The sequence below is a fragment of the Zophobas morio genome, unplaced genomic scaffold (genome assembly GCF_036711695.1).
Source record: "Zophobas morio isolate AGI-343-1 ecotype UQ-CSIRO unplaced genomic scaffold, CSIRO_AGI_Zmor_V1 ptg000029l, whole genome shotgun sequence".
Taxonomy (NCBI): Eukaryota; Metazoa; Arthropoda; class Insecta; order Coleoptera; family Tenebrionidae; genus Zophobas; species Zophobas morio.
Window position 1 is genome coordinate 4,199,998 of NW_026972134.1, and position 14,776 is coordinate 4,214,773.

Below are 14,776 nucleotides of genomic sequence, written 5' to 3' on the forward strand. Positions count from 1 at the left end.
TACAACTGGAAATAACCTTACAATCAAAATAACTTTTTTAACTCGTAAAATGTGCTTTCCTTAGACAACCTTAATTTACTGACAGTATAGTGTCATATCGTGTCGCTGTCTCTATTACAAATGTAAAACTACTGAAGTTCCATTACTGACGTTGCCTTTTTTTCTTAATAATATGTGTAGTCATCTTTTCACAAGACACTTAATAGATATTTATTTTATTAGGAGTTTAAGTGATACTTTATGTGACGGAGTATGGACGATTAAACGCCGAGCAATAGCGAGGCGAATTAAGTCCATACGAGTCACATAAAGTCACTTAAACTCCGAATGAAATACAATATTTTATTTTCAAACGATTAATCTTCTTTTGAAATGATTATTTCCCATCTTCTTGCTTCATTAAGGAATTGCCTTGATTTCACTTACCATGGTTACTATGGTTGACAACCACTATGATTTTCACATATTTATACTCCGGCGGAGTATAAGTAGTACTTATGCGCCGCTCAAACACGGTGTCATAGAAATGACACTTAAACCCCGGTAAGACCGTCATATAAGTGTCAGTTATATGACGTTTGAAAATAAAATATGTTTAAACTGATAAATTTCTATAGGGAAATATGGATTTTGCAATTACGCTCCGCCCCTCGATCTGACAACCAATGAAAAATTCATCACGATTGAGATCGAGACGGATGGGTGGGGCTTCTGTTTTGGTTTTCTTTTTTAATTAATTAATAATACATCTATTAGTTTTCTTTCACATGGTAATTTCTGATAGAAAAGTAAGAATTTTACAACAAACCTCCGCCCCTCAGTTTACGATGAATAAAAAATGTTTAATGTTTTAAGTTTCATGTTGTGAAAATAAGTCTACACATATTGAAACAAAAAGGTAAAAACATTATTTATATACATTGTAATTTCTTGTAGAAGATAATAAGGGTTTTGCAATTAAATTCCGCTCCTTTGGCTCTCAACGATTAAAAAAAAATCATCACAATTGAGATTGACAAGACAATTGGGGGGGGGGGCTTATATCTTACCATTTTTCTTAATATACGTAATCGTCTTTTCAGAACAAGAAACTTAAAACATTCATACAACAAACATAAAACAAATATGGATCTTGCAATTAAGCCCCGTCCTTCGAACTGACAACGAATGAAAAATTCATCAAAATTGAGAATTGCGAACGGGCCGGGCATGGGTGGGGCCTAATCTTTGGCCTTATTTTTTTCTTAATATACACAGTACTCTTTCAACAACACGATGCTCAAAAACATGTTTTAATTTCTCGTAGAGACACAAGGATTTTGCAGTTGAGCTCCGTCCCCTTGGCTCACGACGAATAAAAAAAATCATACAATTGAGATAGGGCGGGCGGGCGGGGCTATATTCTGCCTTTTTTTCTTAGTATGTGTAGACTTATTTCGACAACAAGAAAAAGTAATACTCTTTAATAGCGAGTCCGTGTCATTTTGACTTATCAACAATCAACAAGTTTGGTACTACTTTATCGTGAATATGACTGCTTTAATTAACAATTATTTCATCAATCAATGAGCTCTGTCCAAGAGGTTGGAGTCACAACGGTCGAAATTGTCCGGTACGGAGTGTGCAATGAGTACTAAGGGAAAAACTGAAGACGCACGAAGTACTCGCTCTCGCTACCGACAACAGGGTACAGTACTGAGTCGTGCAATGGGCGAAGGGAAATGAAGGCGCACGACGCCCCGCTCCAGTTACTGTCCCAGGACTAGTACCAAAGAGTGCAAGGACACCAAGGGAAAAACTGAAGACGCGCGAGGTGCCCACTTCAATAACTAGTCCTTTGACCACAAGGCATCAGGATTGATGCCCGCACCGTATCTGCCTACAACAGACACATCCGCCACAACGGATTTTATTCTTCCGCCTGCGACAACAGGCGCGTCCCGCACCAACGGGCATCCGCAACAACGGATAACAGGTCCAGCTACAACGGGCGTCCGCGACAACGGACAAAGGTATCATAGGAGGACGGACAGTCTAATTAAATTAGCTCGACATGTCAAGGCTCATTTCATCACTTTTACTATTGCAATATTTCTCAAGATTCTGTTAACATTATTTGACAACTGACTCGGTACCACTTATCAATAATCATGTCAAATGCAACAATAACAACAAGGAACGGACTCACCAAATCACAGTAGATAATCCAATTAGCTTTTACAACAATTAACAATGCAGATTACACCTTAGTGCAATCTCACTCACATCACCCCTAAGACCGATAACTCAGTGATACACTCACCTCAACACTTTTTGATCAACCGTAACACGTAATATTAAAATCGTCTTAACCGGTACGCGTCCGTTTTAAAACTGAAATCTTTATCCAGGCCTTTTTAGTTACACCCTCTCAACAGAAACACAGCCAACCAATCAACCCCAATCTGGTCTATTTTCTTTGGGTCACACATGTGGTTTCTGTTTTTGCCTGCGACTGCGATAATCTCAGATTTGTTTCGCTCAAGTGTAGGTCGCTGGACCACCCGCACCCCTGCACCGCAGGCCATTAGTAGGCGTGTGAAAGGACATAGGCCATTCCCCAGTTTCTGGGAAATATATATTTTTACGAGCCCCAAATTAAGGAGATACTTCCCGGTAGAAATTTGGTACAATTTCAGCTGTTTTCGAACACATTTTGCGCCAAAACTAAGCAACCAGTTATGACGAAAAAAATCGTGCGTTTAGAAGAACTAAATCTAAAGCCCGCTGTATCCTTGAAATTGCAAAAAAAATCACAGTTTTGTGTAAAAAAAATCCTAAAAACCCTAATAAAATCATAGCTTTGTACTATTTTTTTTGTGGTGACTGTGTGAGTTTTTTCATTCGAAAATGATCCAGCGGGCTCTATCATTCCTATATCAACCATTCTAGATAAGTACTGAAAGTTGTTTTTAATAGTTGTGCCCAAAATTCCAGCTAGAAAATACCCTTACATTACATCAGAAATCAACTCTCGAATGTTTTGTTTCAACTGTTCTTGTCTTTGTCACACGCTGCGCTGCACCAACTCGTAAATCACGATAAGTCAAATACTTACTACGTTTCTTGTGGAAATGGGATATGGTGTAAATCGCTGGGCCGTAAAAAAAGACCGAACCCATTTCTATAAAGTTGTTATTGATCATTACATGGTGATGCATGACGAGTCTTAAGATTCGTGAGAAATTTTGGGTGCCAAAATATGAGAAATTTAGAAACAGATGCGTGAAAACAGTCTGTTCCTGGAAATTCTCTCGCAGGTGGATATATTGATGCCGATTGGATTTGAAAGGCTACGTCACAACAGAATGCTAATTTTTGATAGGCAAATTAGAAAGTGGTTGGGGATGAATCTTGGTGGAGGAAAGAAAAACTCATATAAATTTGGGACCTAGTAATTTTCTTGTTATTTATCTTAGGGATCGTTTCACAAGATAAAATATTATAATACAAGTGTTTATTTTCTATATCAAAAAACTTGCGAAAAGTGGTAGTGTGTAAATCGTAGTGTATAGTAGTTTTTTATTTATCACGTTCATCTCGTTTATCTCTACCTCAACAAAATGGGAGGATGTAAGAATAAACAATTGGGACTTACCCGTCATCGAAAAAACAAAAGACTGTTGGCAAAGCGAAGGTAAGAGAAGTTTTTTATTCGTACTTTAAGTGCATAAAAATTAGGTGAAATAAAAGTATTGAGTTAAAGAACATTTACTTGTGTCACATTGTTATGCACTGAACTGTAGGGTCAAAAGTATACCTTTACATTATTAATATTGGTTTATTTTCAGAATAGCAATGCGTACGTTATGGTCCACAAATCCCGACACACTAAAAAATGGTGGACAAAATGCTGCTTCAAATAGTAGCCTAATAATTGAAGAACACACAGCCGCATCTTTTAGTACGACAACTGATCAACCCAGTACTTCTGCAAGCATTATAGAACAAGAAGATTGGAAATATTCAAACAATAGTCAGGACTCTTTATACTGCTCTCAGGAAAGTACGCCTTGCGAAAAGGAAAAGGTAATCAGCGATTCGATGGGCGGGCGAAGAATCGTTGAAGTACAATCATTTATCGAGCAGATTTTGTCATTTCCTCACCATGGATTATTTTCTTGTTCTTCGGGCTCTTCTGGAAACACTGTTCGCATTTTAAAGGAAGTAAGAAAAGGTTTTATTTCTGAATTTGTATTAATATGCGACTTATGTAAAGTTGAGCATAAAGTTTATTCAGATAAAACTGATGGAAAATTAAATACAAATGGAGCTGCGGTACTGGGTGCAATAAGCATCGGTTGCGGATTTTCACAATTAAATGAATTTGTCAGTGCCATGAACATCCCAGAAATATCTTATAAAAGATATAAAGATGTAGAAGATAATTTGCAAGAAATTATTGAAGAAGAGTCTTGGAAATGCATGATTGAAGCTGGGAAAAAAGAAGCAGAGATGGCCAAAGAAAATGGCGATGTTGACGAAAATGATATTCCGATGATCACAGTGATAGCTGACGGAGCGTGGTGTAAACGATCTTATCGTTCAGCATACAACGCTCGTTCTGGTGCAGCATGTATCGTTGGACAAAGGACCGGTAAACTCTTATTCCTGGGAATACGCAATAAATTCTGTGCCATGTGTCATATGGGAGGAATGGAGCATGTATGTTTTAAAAACTGGGACGGAACATCTACTGGGATGGAAAGTGACATTATTTTAGAGGGATTTAAGCAAAGCATATCAATTCACGGACTAAAATATGCGTATCTCGTTGGTGATGGCGACAGTAGTGTTCTGAAGAGACTTCAAGCAGAGAGTCCGTATGTAGTGGAAAAAATTGAGTGCTCTAATCATTTGTTAAGGAACTATTGCACTAACTTAAAAAATCTAGCAACAAAAAAATTTAGTTCCAAAGGACTTCCCATCGCACCTTTTCTTCGACAATTTCTGAAAAAGTCCATACAACGCCTTAGAACAGCAGTGGATTGCGCGGTCAAATATAGAAGATCTCAGGATGTTTCATTTCAAGACCAAGTCAATAATTTGAAAAAAGACATAGAAAACAGTGTTTCTCATGTTTTTGGTGAACATAAGAAATGTGATAATTACTTTTGCAAAGGTGATAAACCAAATGAATTTAATCAAGTTTCGACTTTAAAACAATGTGGGTTGTACAATGATATCATGTCTTTTGCTAACAGACTTATATACAATAGTAAAAGTTTGATCAAAAATATGACAAACAATTCCGCGGAATCATATAACAGCGTCGTTGCTAAGTTTATTGGAGGAAAGAGAGTAGACTTTTCAAAAAGAGGAGGATATAAAATGAGGTGTCAAGCGGCGAGTATTTGCTACAATACAGGGGTTGCATTTCAATCGGTTTTGCACAAAGCAATCACTGATAAAAGTCCCGGTTTCCACACAAAAAAGTTTATTGAAAGAAAAAAGAAATTAAACTGCAAGAGACAGCTATTTCAAAAAACAAAGAAATCCAATAAGAAGCAAGTTGTTGCTGAGACAGACGAAGACTATGGGGACGTGGAAGAAATTTTAGATACTGAAGAACTGACAAGAAGAACAAACGTGTTTCTTAGATCATTGAAGAAAACTAAGGAAGAAATATTAGAAATTGCAGAGAATACAAAAGAACAAAGACAATCCGCATTATGGTTTACAGAAAGACGAAAAAGGATTACCGCTTCTATGTTCGGTAAAATTTGTAAACTGAGGCCTACAACAAATCCAGGTAAAACAATAAAAAACTTCCTTCAAAGTTTTTCCTCAAAAAGCACTTCTTACGGAATTGAACACGAACCCATAGCAATCACAGAGTTTTCTGAGTACTTGGAGCAATCTGTAGAACCGTCTGGATTTTATATCGATGAACAAGCAAATTACCTTGGAGCGAGTCCAGACGGTCTTATTGGTTCTAACGGCCTTGTTGAAATTAAATGCCCTTACAGCTGTAGAACACTAACACCTCAGGAAGCTATTTTAACAAAAAAAATTACATACGCTATTTTCCAAAATGACAATATGCACTTAAAACAAAATCATAATTATTTTTATCAGGTTCAGGGACAGCTACACATAATTAACCGCGATTTTTGTTATTTTGTTGTATGGACGCCGAAAGGATTTCTTTTCGAAAAGATTCAACGAGACGACGAATTCTTTGAAAATAATATGAGCTCTAAACTTAACAATTTTTATTTTCAACATTTTTTGCCCTATGTTACTAAATTACCTCAATAGTTGGCACTAAGTAAATATGTCTTATGTTTCATATGTGCAATTGATATTATGTATATATGTACGACTGCCTTATAGTGTTGTTTGTTATTGAATTATGTTATTTATACTATAGTTATGTATTTTAAAGAAGCTGTTGTATTAATTGTAACAACGCAATTGAGCATAAAATATTGTGTTATTAGTGTAACTTTATTTACTCTTTCTATGTAAAATAAATATGTAAATCCTAAGAATACATTATTTATATTAAGTAATTCCATTTCCTAAAATTATTTTTCATCAATGAAAATAATAATAAGCCTCTAAAATCAAGAATACCATATCCAAGCGATACAAAAATACAAAAATACTCGAAAATTACAGTAATGTCACAATCCAAATAATTCGAATTCTTTCGAAGCATAAACACAATACTCGAAGTTGACCATGTAATTAAGGGGATACTTCCCAAATTCGTCTCATTATAAAATCACCGTATTGCATACTACACGCCTTTCTCGTTAAATATATTTTCTATCGTTCGCACTTTTCAAATTTTATACTTGTTCAAAGAACCGGGATTTGTTTCAGGAGCGAAGGAAGTTCTGTCGAAATAAATTAGGTACGACCAATTTTTAGGAGCTGTGCGGCATATTTACTTACTACAAACGACTACGAGACCACCAGTCCGATACAATAGACCATTCAAGTACTTGACTAATTTATGCGACTCTAGCTTGAGTATTTTGTTGGTTCCCTATTCAGCTCTACTTCGTATAAAACATCCCTAACGCAACGCGTGTAGAAAAATTAATATGCAATACGGCGATTTTACAATGAGAAGAATTTGGGAAGTATCCCCTTAACATGAAACTCTTAACTTCATGCTTTTACACCCCAAATATAAAAAATATGAAGAGAAACACATGTTAAGTACAAACCTATCTTACAAAAGTAAGTAAAAGAAGTAAAAAGGTAATTTTTAGTGAGCAATAATACCTGTTAAATTATGGTACAGTCGAAGCTCTAGTTATAAACGACAATTATTGAAGACAACACCGAGTACATGAATATTGCAAATAACTGCACAAATCACAAAATGTCAAAACATATACCGTGAGGTTTTTTCCTCTGAACCTAGGATAAACTAATGTTAAGTTGGTTGCATACCTGCTGTGTAATGGATTGACTTGAACTTTTAAAAATTGAACATAAAATCTGATCGAGGTTTAGATTATGAATGAGTTATGTCAAAGATATTGCCATTGACATTTGGCACTGTCTTCATGTTAAGGTATTGTAATAAGTACAAGTTGAAAGAACAGAAAATTTAATAACAGATTTATAATATAATAAATGTTCAAAATGACCTTCTTCGCGTTCTAAACAGTGTGCCAAACGATAAAAAAAATTGCACGGTATTTCTAAGGAAATTTGGATTTAGTTCATTACAGGCCGTGCGTATTCGATGTTTTAACTATTGTTTGTAATTTTTTCTTCTTTGCTGTACATTGTACTGAGCGGGTCTTACGTTATTGACCTTTTTAAAACAATTTCGTCAAAAATTTTAATGCAAATGTCATCGTTGACATGGCCTGCTCCTCAATTATTACGAATCGTATGTTCTAGAGACCCTAGATATACTTCCAAAGTATATCTAGGGTCTCTAGTATGTTCAGTTTTTAAAAGTCCAAATCAATCCATTGGAGGGTTAATATGCAACCCAACATACACGTATTATCCTATGTTCAGAGAAAAAAAAACCTTATAGAGTGTAGGAGAGAAAATTATTATCACGGTGAAAACATTTTTTTTCTTTTAAACAATAGCAAATGGGCGTTACCTTTTTTTGCATTTCTAACTTTACTAAAATGTCAGGATTGAACATAATTAAATCATAAACTCACTTTTAAGTCGTCAGTGTTGATAGCTGATTAATTACATTTATAGCCTGGTCAGGAGGGCTGGTGTCGAGGTGAATCGGTCATAACAACAATTATGCAACCTGTAAAATGTGATTGGGGATGTGAGCCATCGATCCCTAAAGTCGATGTGGCGAATTTGCTAATCGGGTATTACTTAATAAATAGCGAGTCCGTGTCATTTTGACTTATTATCAGTCAGCAAGGTTGGTACTATTTTATCAAGAATATGACTGCGTTAATTAACAATTATTTCATCAATCAATGAGCTCTGTCCTAGTGGTTGGAATCACACATGGTCCATACTGCCCGGTACAGAGTGTGCAATGAGCACTAAGGGAAAACCGCACGAAGTGCTCACTCTCATACCGTCGTACGGAGTCTACAAGAGGCGAAGGGGAAGGCCGCGCGACGCACCCAGCTCCTGCTACTATCCCAGGTCTAGTACCAAAGGGTGCAGTCACACCAAGGGAATAACCGCACGAGGTGTCCACTTTGATACTAGTCCTTTGACCACAGACATCAGGATTGATGTCCGCACCGTACCCGCAACAACAGGTATTTCTTCGCCCGCAACAACAGGCATAGAGGTATCACAGGAAGGCGGACAGCCTAATCAAATTAGCTCGACATGTCAAGGCTCATTTCATCACTTTTACTATTTCAGTATCTCTCAGGATTATGTTAACATTATTTGACAACTGACTCGGTACCACTTATCAATAATCATGTCAAATGCAACAATAACAACAAGGAACGGACTCACCAAATCGCAGTAGATAATCCAATTAGCTTTTACAACAATTAACAACGCAGATTACACCTTAGTGAAATCTCACTCACATCACCCCTAAGACCGATAACTCAGTGATACACTCACCTCAACACTTTTCTTTATTATAATAATATAACAAGAATAATAGTCACTTATTCGCTGAATGTAGTCTACACCCGATCGCGTCCGGCTTAAAACTGAAAACTATTCCTTCGGACCTTTTTGGTAAACATCCCGATAAAACACAGGGCCACCCATCTGGGCCAAGTCACTCATCAGGGTTCGCTAATGGACCAGTCAAGTGATTATCGCCCTAAACAGCAGATTCGCTATGCAAGTGTAACGTCGCCGGACCACCCGCACCCCTGCATGGCAGGCCATTAGTAGGCGTGTGAAAGGACATAGGCCAGTTCCCAGTTTCGGGGAAATATATATTTTTACGAGCCCCAAATTAGCATGAAACTCTTAACTGCATGCTTTTACACCCCAAATATAAAAATATGAAGAGAAACACATGTTAAGTACAAACCTATCTTACACAAGATACCTGTATTTACTTGGTCGTTTTAATTTTTGGAGTGGGAGTGTTGTAATTCGATATAGTTAAGTCAAAAATTATTACGACCATATCCCATACATTCTCGGTTTATTTTACTATCAAGTATTTGTTTATAATGGGCGATAAATGTAAGACGCCTGAGAAACGCTGATGAGTACTTCAGTTTGAATTTTATATATGCGTACTTGTGATCTTTAATGTTCATTCGTAATAAGCTTTTAAAACGAAGAGGATTGCAGTTTTAATACACACACTTTAAGGACAACGGTGTTTTAATCAACCCATTTCTTAGAGAAATCTCCCAAATTTTGGGTGTCTTGTTTGCTAATTTATAAAATTGACAAATGTTACTCTTAAACTGGTTCTATTTCTTTTTTAAAACCAACTCAACGTTAGTAAATGAATTCCGTTCACTTGACAAGAGTTGGGTAAATGATTCTACAACACTACCTATACAGGGACATACAGCCAATTCTAACAGAAATTAGGTAGCAATAATTGTAAGAATACATAAATTATTATTGTCGCTACTTACCAGAATCTTCTGTGTAACCGTTGCATTCAAGGAGCATCTAAATTCTATACTTGATGCATTCCCATCCATTTTCCCTGGATTAATAATCAAATTCTTGCTTTTACAGCATTTCACAATTGCTCCAGTGATTGTTTTGTAAATCCAGATAACCCTCCAAGATTTCCGGATTACTTAAGCTTGATAAACTCTGCAACCACCACAAATCATACAGCATCCGACCAATTCTTACAACTCTGTTGTCAGTAATTATCGTCTATTTTTCTTTTCCACAAGAAAAACAGGACGGACACAACACGACTTATTTCTTCGACGAACTTGCAATTATGCACGAATTAACATTTAACAATGACGATGCAGCCGGCAAACATACGGCGAGGGAAGGGCGGTAACGAACCAGTGCTACTCAAAATGTTTTGAGTTTGAGATCCCAGTGGAAGTTTCCAATGGTAAACTCACGTTACGGTCCTTACAAGTAAATAAAAACGAAAATGTAATGATAAGGATAAATGTTGATACATTTATGCTATATGCAATCGTAAAAGGCAAAAGGGAAATATACTAAACTTCAAAATTGCAATATTAACAGAAATATGTCTAAAGTGATATTGATTTCACATTGGTGAAAATGACAATAACACCCATTTTATTGAAACGTGGTATATTATTGGAAAAGGCAGAAGGCCAAAGTCGATAGATTACTAGGAACTTTTGAGAAAGCCATAGATAAATTAATAATACTACGTAAAATAGAATGCAAAGTCGGCTGTAATCTTAGATCATATAATAAATAGATACCACCATGCCGTGTTCTTTCCCTAGGCCAGCCTGTGACGACATCCTCCTGTCACACATCTCTCTCGTGCATGGAGGGATTACAATGAAGCTATCCTTGCCTGATCACTATTTGAAATTTGCGCGCCTAAATTTTAGGAAGTATGTCTGAACTAACTTCGGAAGAAAGATGTTGACAGCTTGATTTTATAAATAATTCACAGTAGATAACGAAAGGAATAGTAAATTATTGGGCAGCAATTGTGATCCTTTATGACTACATCACTTAAAATAGGATCTTTGTTCTAAATTCTAAAATTATTTTTTTGTACAACAACTCGAAAGAGAGGTTAAAAGAAACATCTGTCAAAAGCGATTTGTTGCGCTGGTGCGGTACAAGGATGGAAGTGAAATAGACATATACAGATGAAATGCATATAACAAAGATGAAGATGTGGTGATCACTAGAGAGCGGATTTCCGTCGGGCTAGGCAAGGCCAAACTCGGTACGGCTCGTACGGGATGGGAATTCATTGCAGTTACGGGCTGCACTTCGTTTATTTGGGATTATATTTACGCTGCTTCCTTGCACTCTGCTGTTAATTCCCATTCTCATTTACTTAGTCGTTTGATTAATAAATCGTTAATTGTATTTATGGAATAAGTGACGATTAAATTCAGTGATTACTGATTATTATCTATCACCCGCTACTGAGTCCCTGCGATCCAGCGCGTCCCCACCTATAATCGTGACGTAGCCCGACAGAAATCCGCTGTCTAGTGATCACACAAGGATAGCATTATACTACTCCCCTTGACGTAGAAAACGACAACAGATAGCTTCATGTCTAGTCACAGCTTTCAGTTTGAGTAGTGGTATCTATTTATTACATGATCTAAGGTTGTAATGCGTGTCCCAGGTTTGTGTCTAGGCTTACGTACCGGCCACATAATAAGAGATAGCACTGATAGCAGTGAAGTATTTTTTCCAAAAATTGCTTGGCGACAACTTCCACAGCCAATTTTATGAAACAATAAAAAACTAATGTCATTTATGATTAGTATAAAAGTGTCATTTGTGTGATTATACGTGATAACAAAGAGTAACACTAAAATTATTAAACGCCATCGTTTTCCCAACCCCTACAAATACAACGAGCGTTTTAAAATCTGGTTGGAACGGACAGGGAATCCAAATTTAGACAAATTAGATCCCATGAAAATATATGAAAACGGATATTTTCTTTGCGATGTACATTTTAAAGAAACGGATTTTGGCCCCAATCACAAACTTAAAAATACTGCTATTCCTACAATTCAAATTATGCATGGTAAATATTTGTGTACAAGTGAATGTCATAGATAATTTTTACAATAATTTCAGATTATATGAACGACTCCGAAAGACACACCCATGATCCCGTAAACCCTATTTCTATACTGGATTCTCAAAAATTTTGTACTGAAGTATCTCGAAATTCCAGAGAAACCCTAAACGAAACTTTAAACCAAGAATCTTCTCGAATACTAAATTTACATTGAAATTCTAGGAATATTTCGCGTACAGCCCGTAGAAACAAAATTAAGGTAGCTTCGTATCGCCAACGATTGAAATTATACTCCAAATTTGAAGTAAAATTAGAAAGCAAAATTTTAAGTTAGGATGCTATAAAGTTTTGTTTATCACAATTAAAAAGACGAAATGTCAAACCAAAAGGTCGCAGGTTTACCACTGAAGATAAATTATTTGCATTAATGTTTTATAAACAGTCTGGGAGATGTTATAGAAAAATGAGACAGATTTTTGCACTGCCTTCACGTCAAACAATTATGTGTATGTTGAACAAAATTCCAGTAGACGTTGGTATAAACAAAATAATTTTCGACAATCTTAAAGAATCTGCTTCAAAATTAAATAACCAAGATAAAATATGTGCATTAATTTTTGATGAAATGTCCATAATGCCCCACATAGACTATAACAAATATACGGATACATTTTTCGGATTTCAAAATTTTGGATTTGAACAAAATTTACAGATAGCAGATCATGTTCTTGTTTTTTTCATTTGCGGATTGTTTAAAAAATGGCAACAGCCAATATACTTTGCATTTTCTTTTTCGTCTACAAAATCTTACATATTGACAACTATTATAAAAACTCTGGTTGAAAAAATACAAAATTGTGGATTCAAAATTCTGGTTACAATTTGTGATCAAGGCCAATCAAACCAAGCAGCTATAAATTCTCTGCTAAAGGAGTCGAAACAACGTTATATACATAAAGGGATGGGACCTAAAAGAAGAATTTTATTAGGGGATCAAGAAATTATTCCATTATATGACACGCCTCATTTAATTAAATGTATTAGGAACAATCTGCTTACTAAAAATTTAATGTGGAAAACAAGCGAGGAAATTTTGATTGCAAATTGGAAACATATAATCGATGCGTACTACGGTGATCAAACATGTGGAGAATTACGGGCTCTACACAAAATTACGGATCTCCACGTTATTCCGGAAAAAATCCAAAAGATGAAGATGTGCTATGCGACACGACACAAGTTTTGAGTCACTCAATGGCATCGACTATTACGCTATTGGTTAAATCTAGTAAATACAAATTTAAAAATAATTAGCAGATTCATTTACAATTTAATTTTACAGCCGAATGCAGTTTAACACACGAGGCAATGGGAACAGCACGAATTATAAATTTTGTTGACAACCTCTTCGACAGTGTAAATGGCAGTACTTTTCGACCACGGTGCGGAAAACCATTTTCTGGGGGCGTATTTAAATCTTCTGGTCATAAACATTTTTGGGAGGAAGCTATCAAAATTTTGGGTGATCTGTATTTCGTCGATGAGGCCGGAAAAATGGTAGTACCTCCATGTTTTGTGGATTTACAATTTTAGTAGAACAGGGCAGGTGCAAATATTTTTTACCGAGATGTTTAAATCAAGATGTTATTGAAAACTATTTTGGCAAAATCAGAAGTCAAAGAAATCGAGCAACTAATCTAACGCCAGCCCAATTTAAGGAAAGTTTCAAATCTCTATTATTACGCAATTTTTATAGTTCAAATTCAGTGGGCGCAAACTGTGAGAAAACGAACATACCGGATTTATTTCATATTAAAGGACTTGTGGATAAAAACATAAATCAACCTTGAGTAAATGAAACGAGCTACGAAATTTTAAACGTGAATATGTACATTGCAAAACTGTGTCCATATGATTTAGAAAAAGATCTTCATAAAAATATTGTTGGTTATGTGTCTGGCTGGGTTGCGAAAACATTAAGAAATTTGAAGTGTGAATATTGTAAAACCCAAATTTTAAACAATTTTTCGGAAGACGAACAATGTTACAAATTAATACGTATAAGAGAATACAATTATAATAACAGAAAATTGCAATATTGTAAATTAGATTTTATAAAAAACATTAACAGAATTTATAATATTTCAAGAATCGTTTTAAGCAATTGTACATCTTTCGATAACACCAAAAACAAAATTTCGTTTATAGTATCTCATCATGTCAAATTTTCGTTTCATTGTGAACATAAGGAATTAATTGAAAGTGAAATGTGTAATAAAATTATATATTAAACAATTTTTGCGTTTGTGAAAGGTTTGAATTTAATTTTAAGCGGTCGCGATAAGTACACACATAAAAATGCATTATATTAAAATGCTTGTATAATGTACCAAAAAAAATTAAAGTCAAAAAATCGTAGACAATACTAATAAATAGTATCTTATTCTACTCTGTGTTTTTGATATTATTAGTGATAATGAAAATAAAATAGTAATTATAAAATATGCAGCAATGACGCATCTAGTAGTTCATGCTTTAGCACCGGCCACAAGGCACTAGGGGGCGTTTATTGGGACCAAAAATCAAGTGGGAGTTTGCATTCTATTT

General features: G+C 35.5%; 1 protein-coding gene across 4 annotated transcripts in view; it reads right to left on the minus strand.

Moving 5' to 3' along the window:
- The window catches only part of LOC135137729 (uncharacterized), a 197,602-nt gene extending 187,096 nt beyond the window's left edge, over window positions 1-10,506 (minus strand). For all 4 annotated transcript variants that reach the window (XM_064067454.1, XM_064067452.1, XM_064067453.1 and 1 more), the window contains exon 1: window positions 10,071-10,506. In XM_064067454.1, coding sequence (XP_063923524.1) covers window positions 10,071-10,139 — 69 coding nt within the window. In that variant the 5' untranslated portion in view covers window positions 10,140-10,506. The remainder of the gene's footprint in view (window positions 1-10,070) is intronic.
- Between the last annotated feature and the right edge of the window lie 4,270 nt (window positions 10,507-14,776).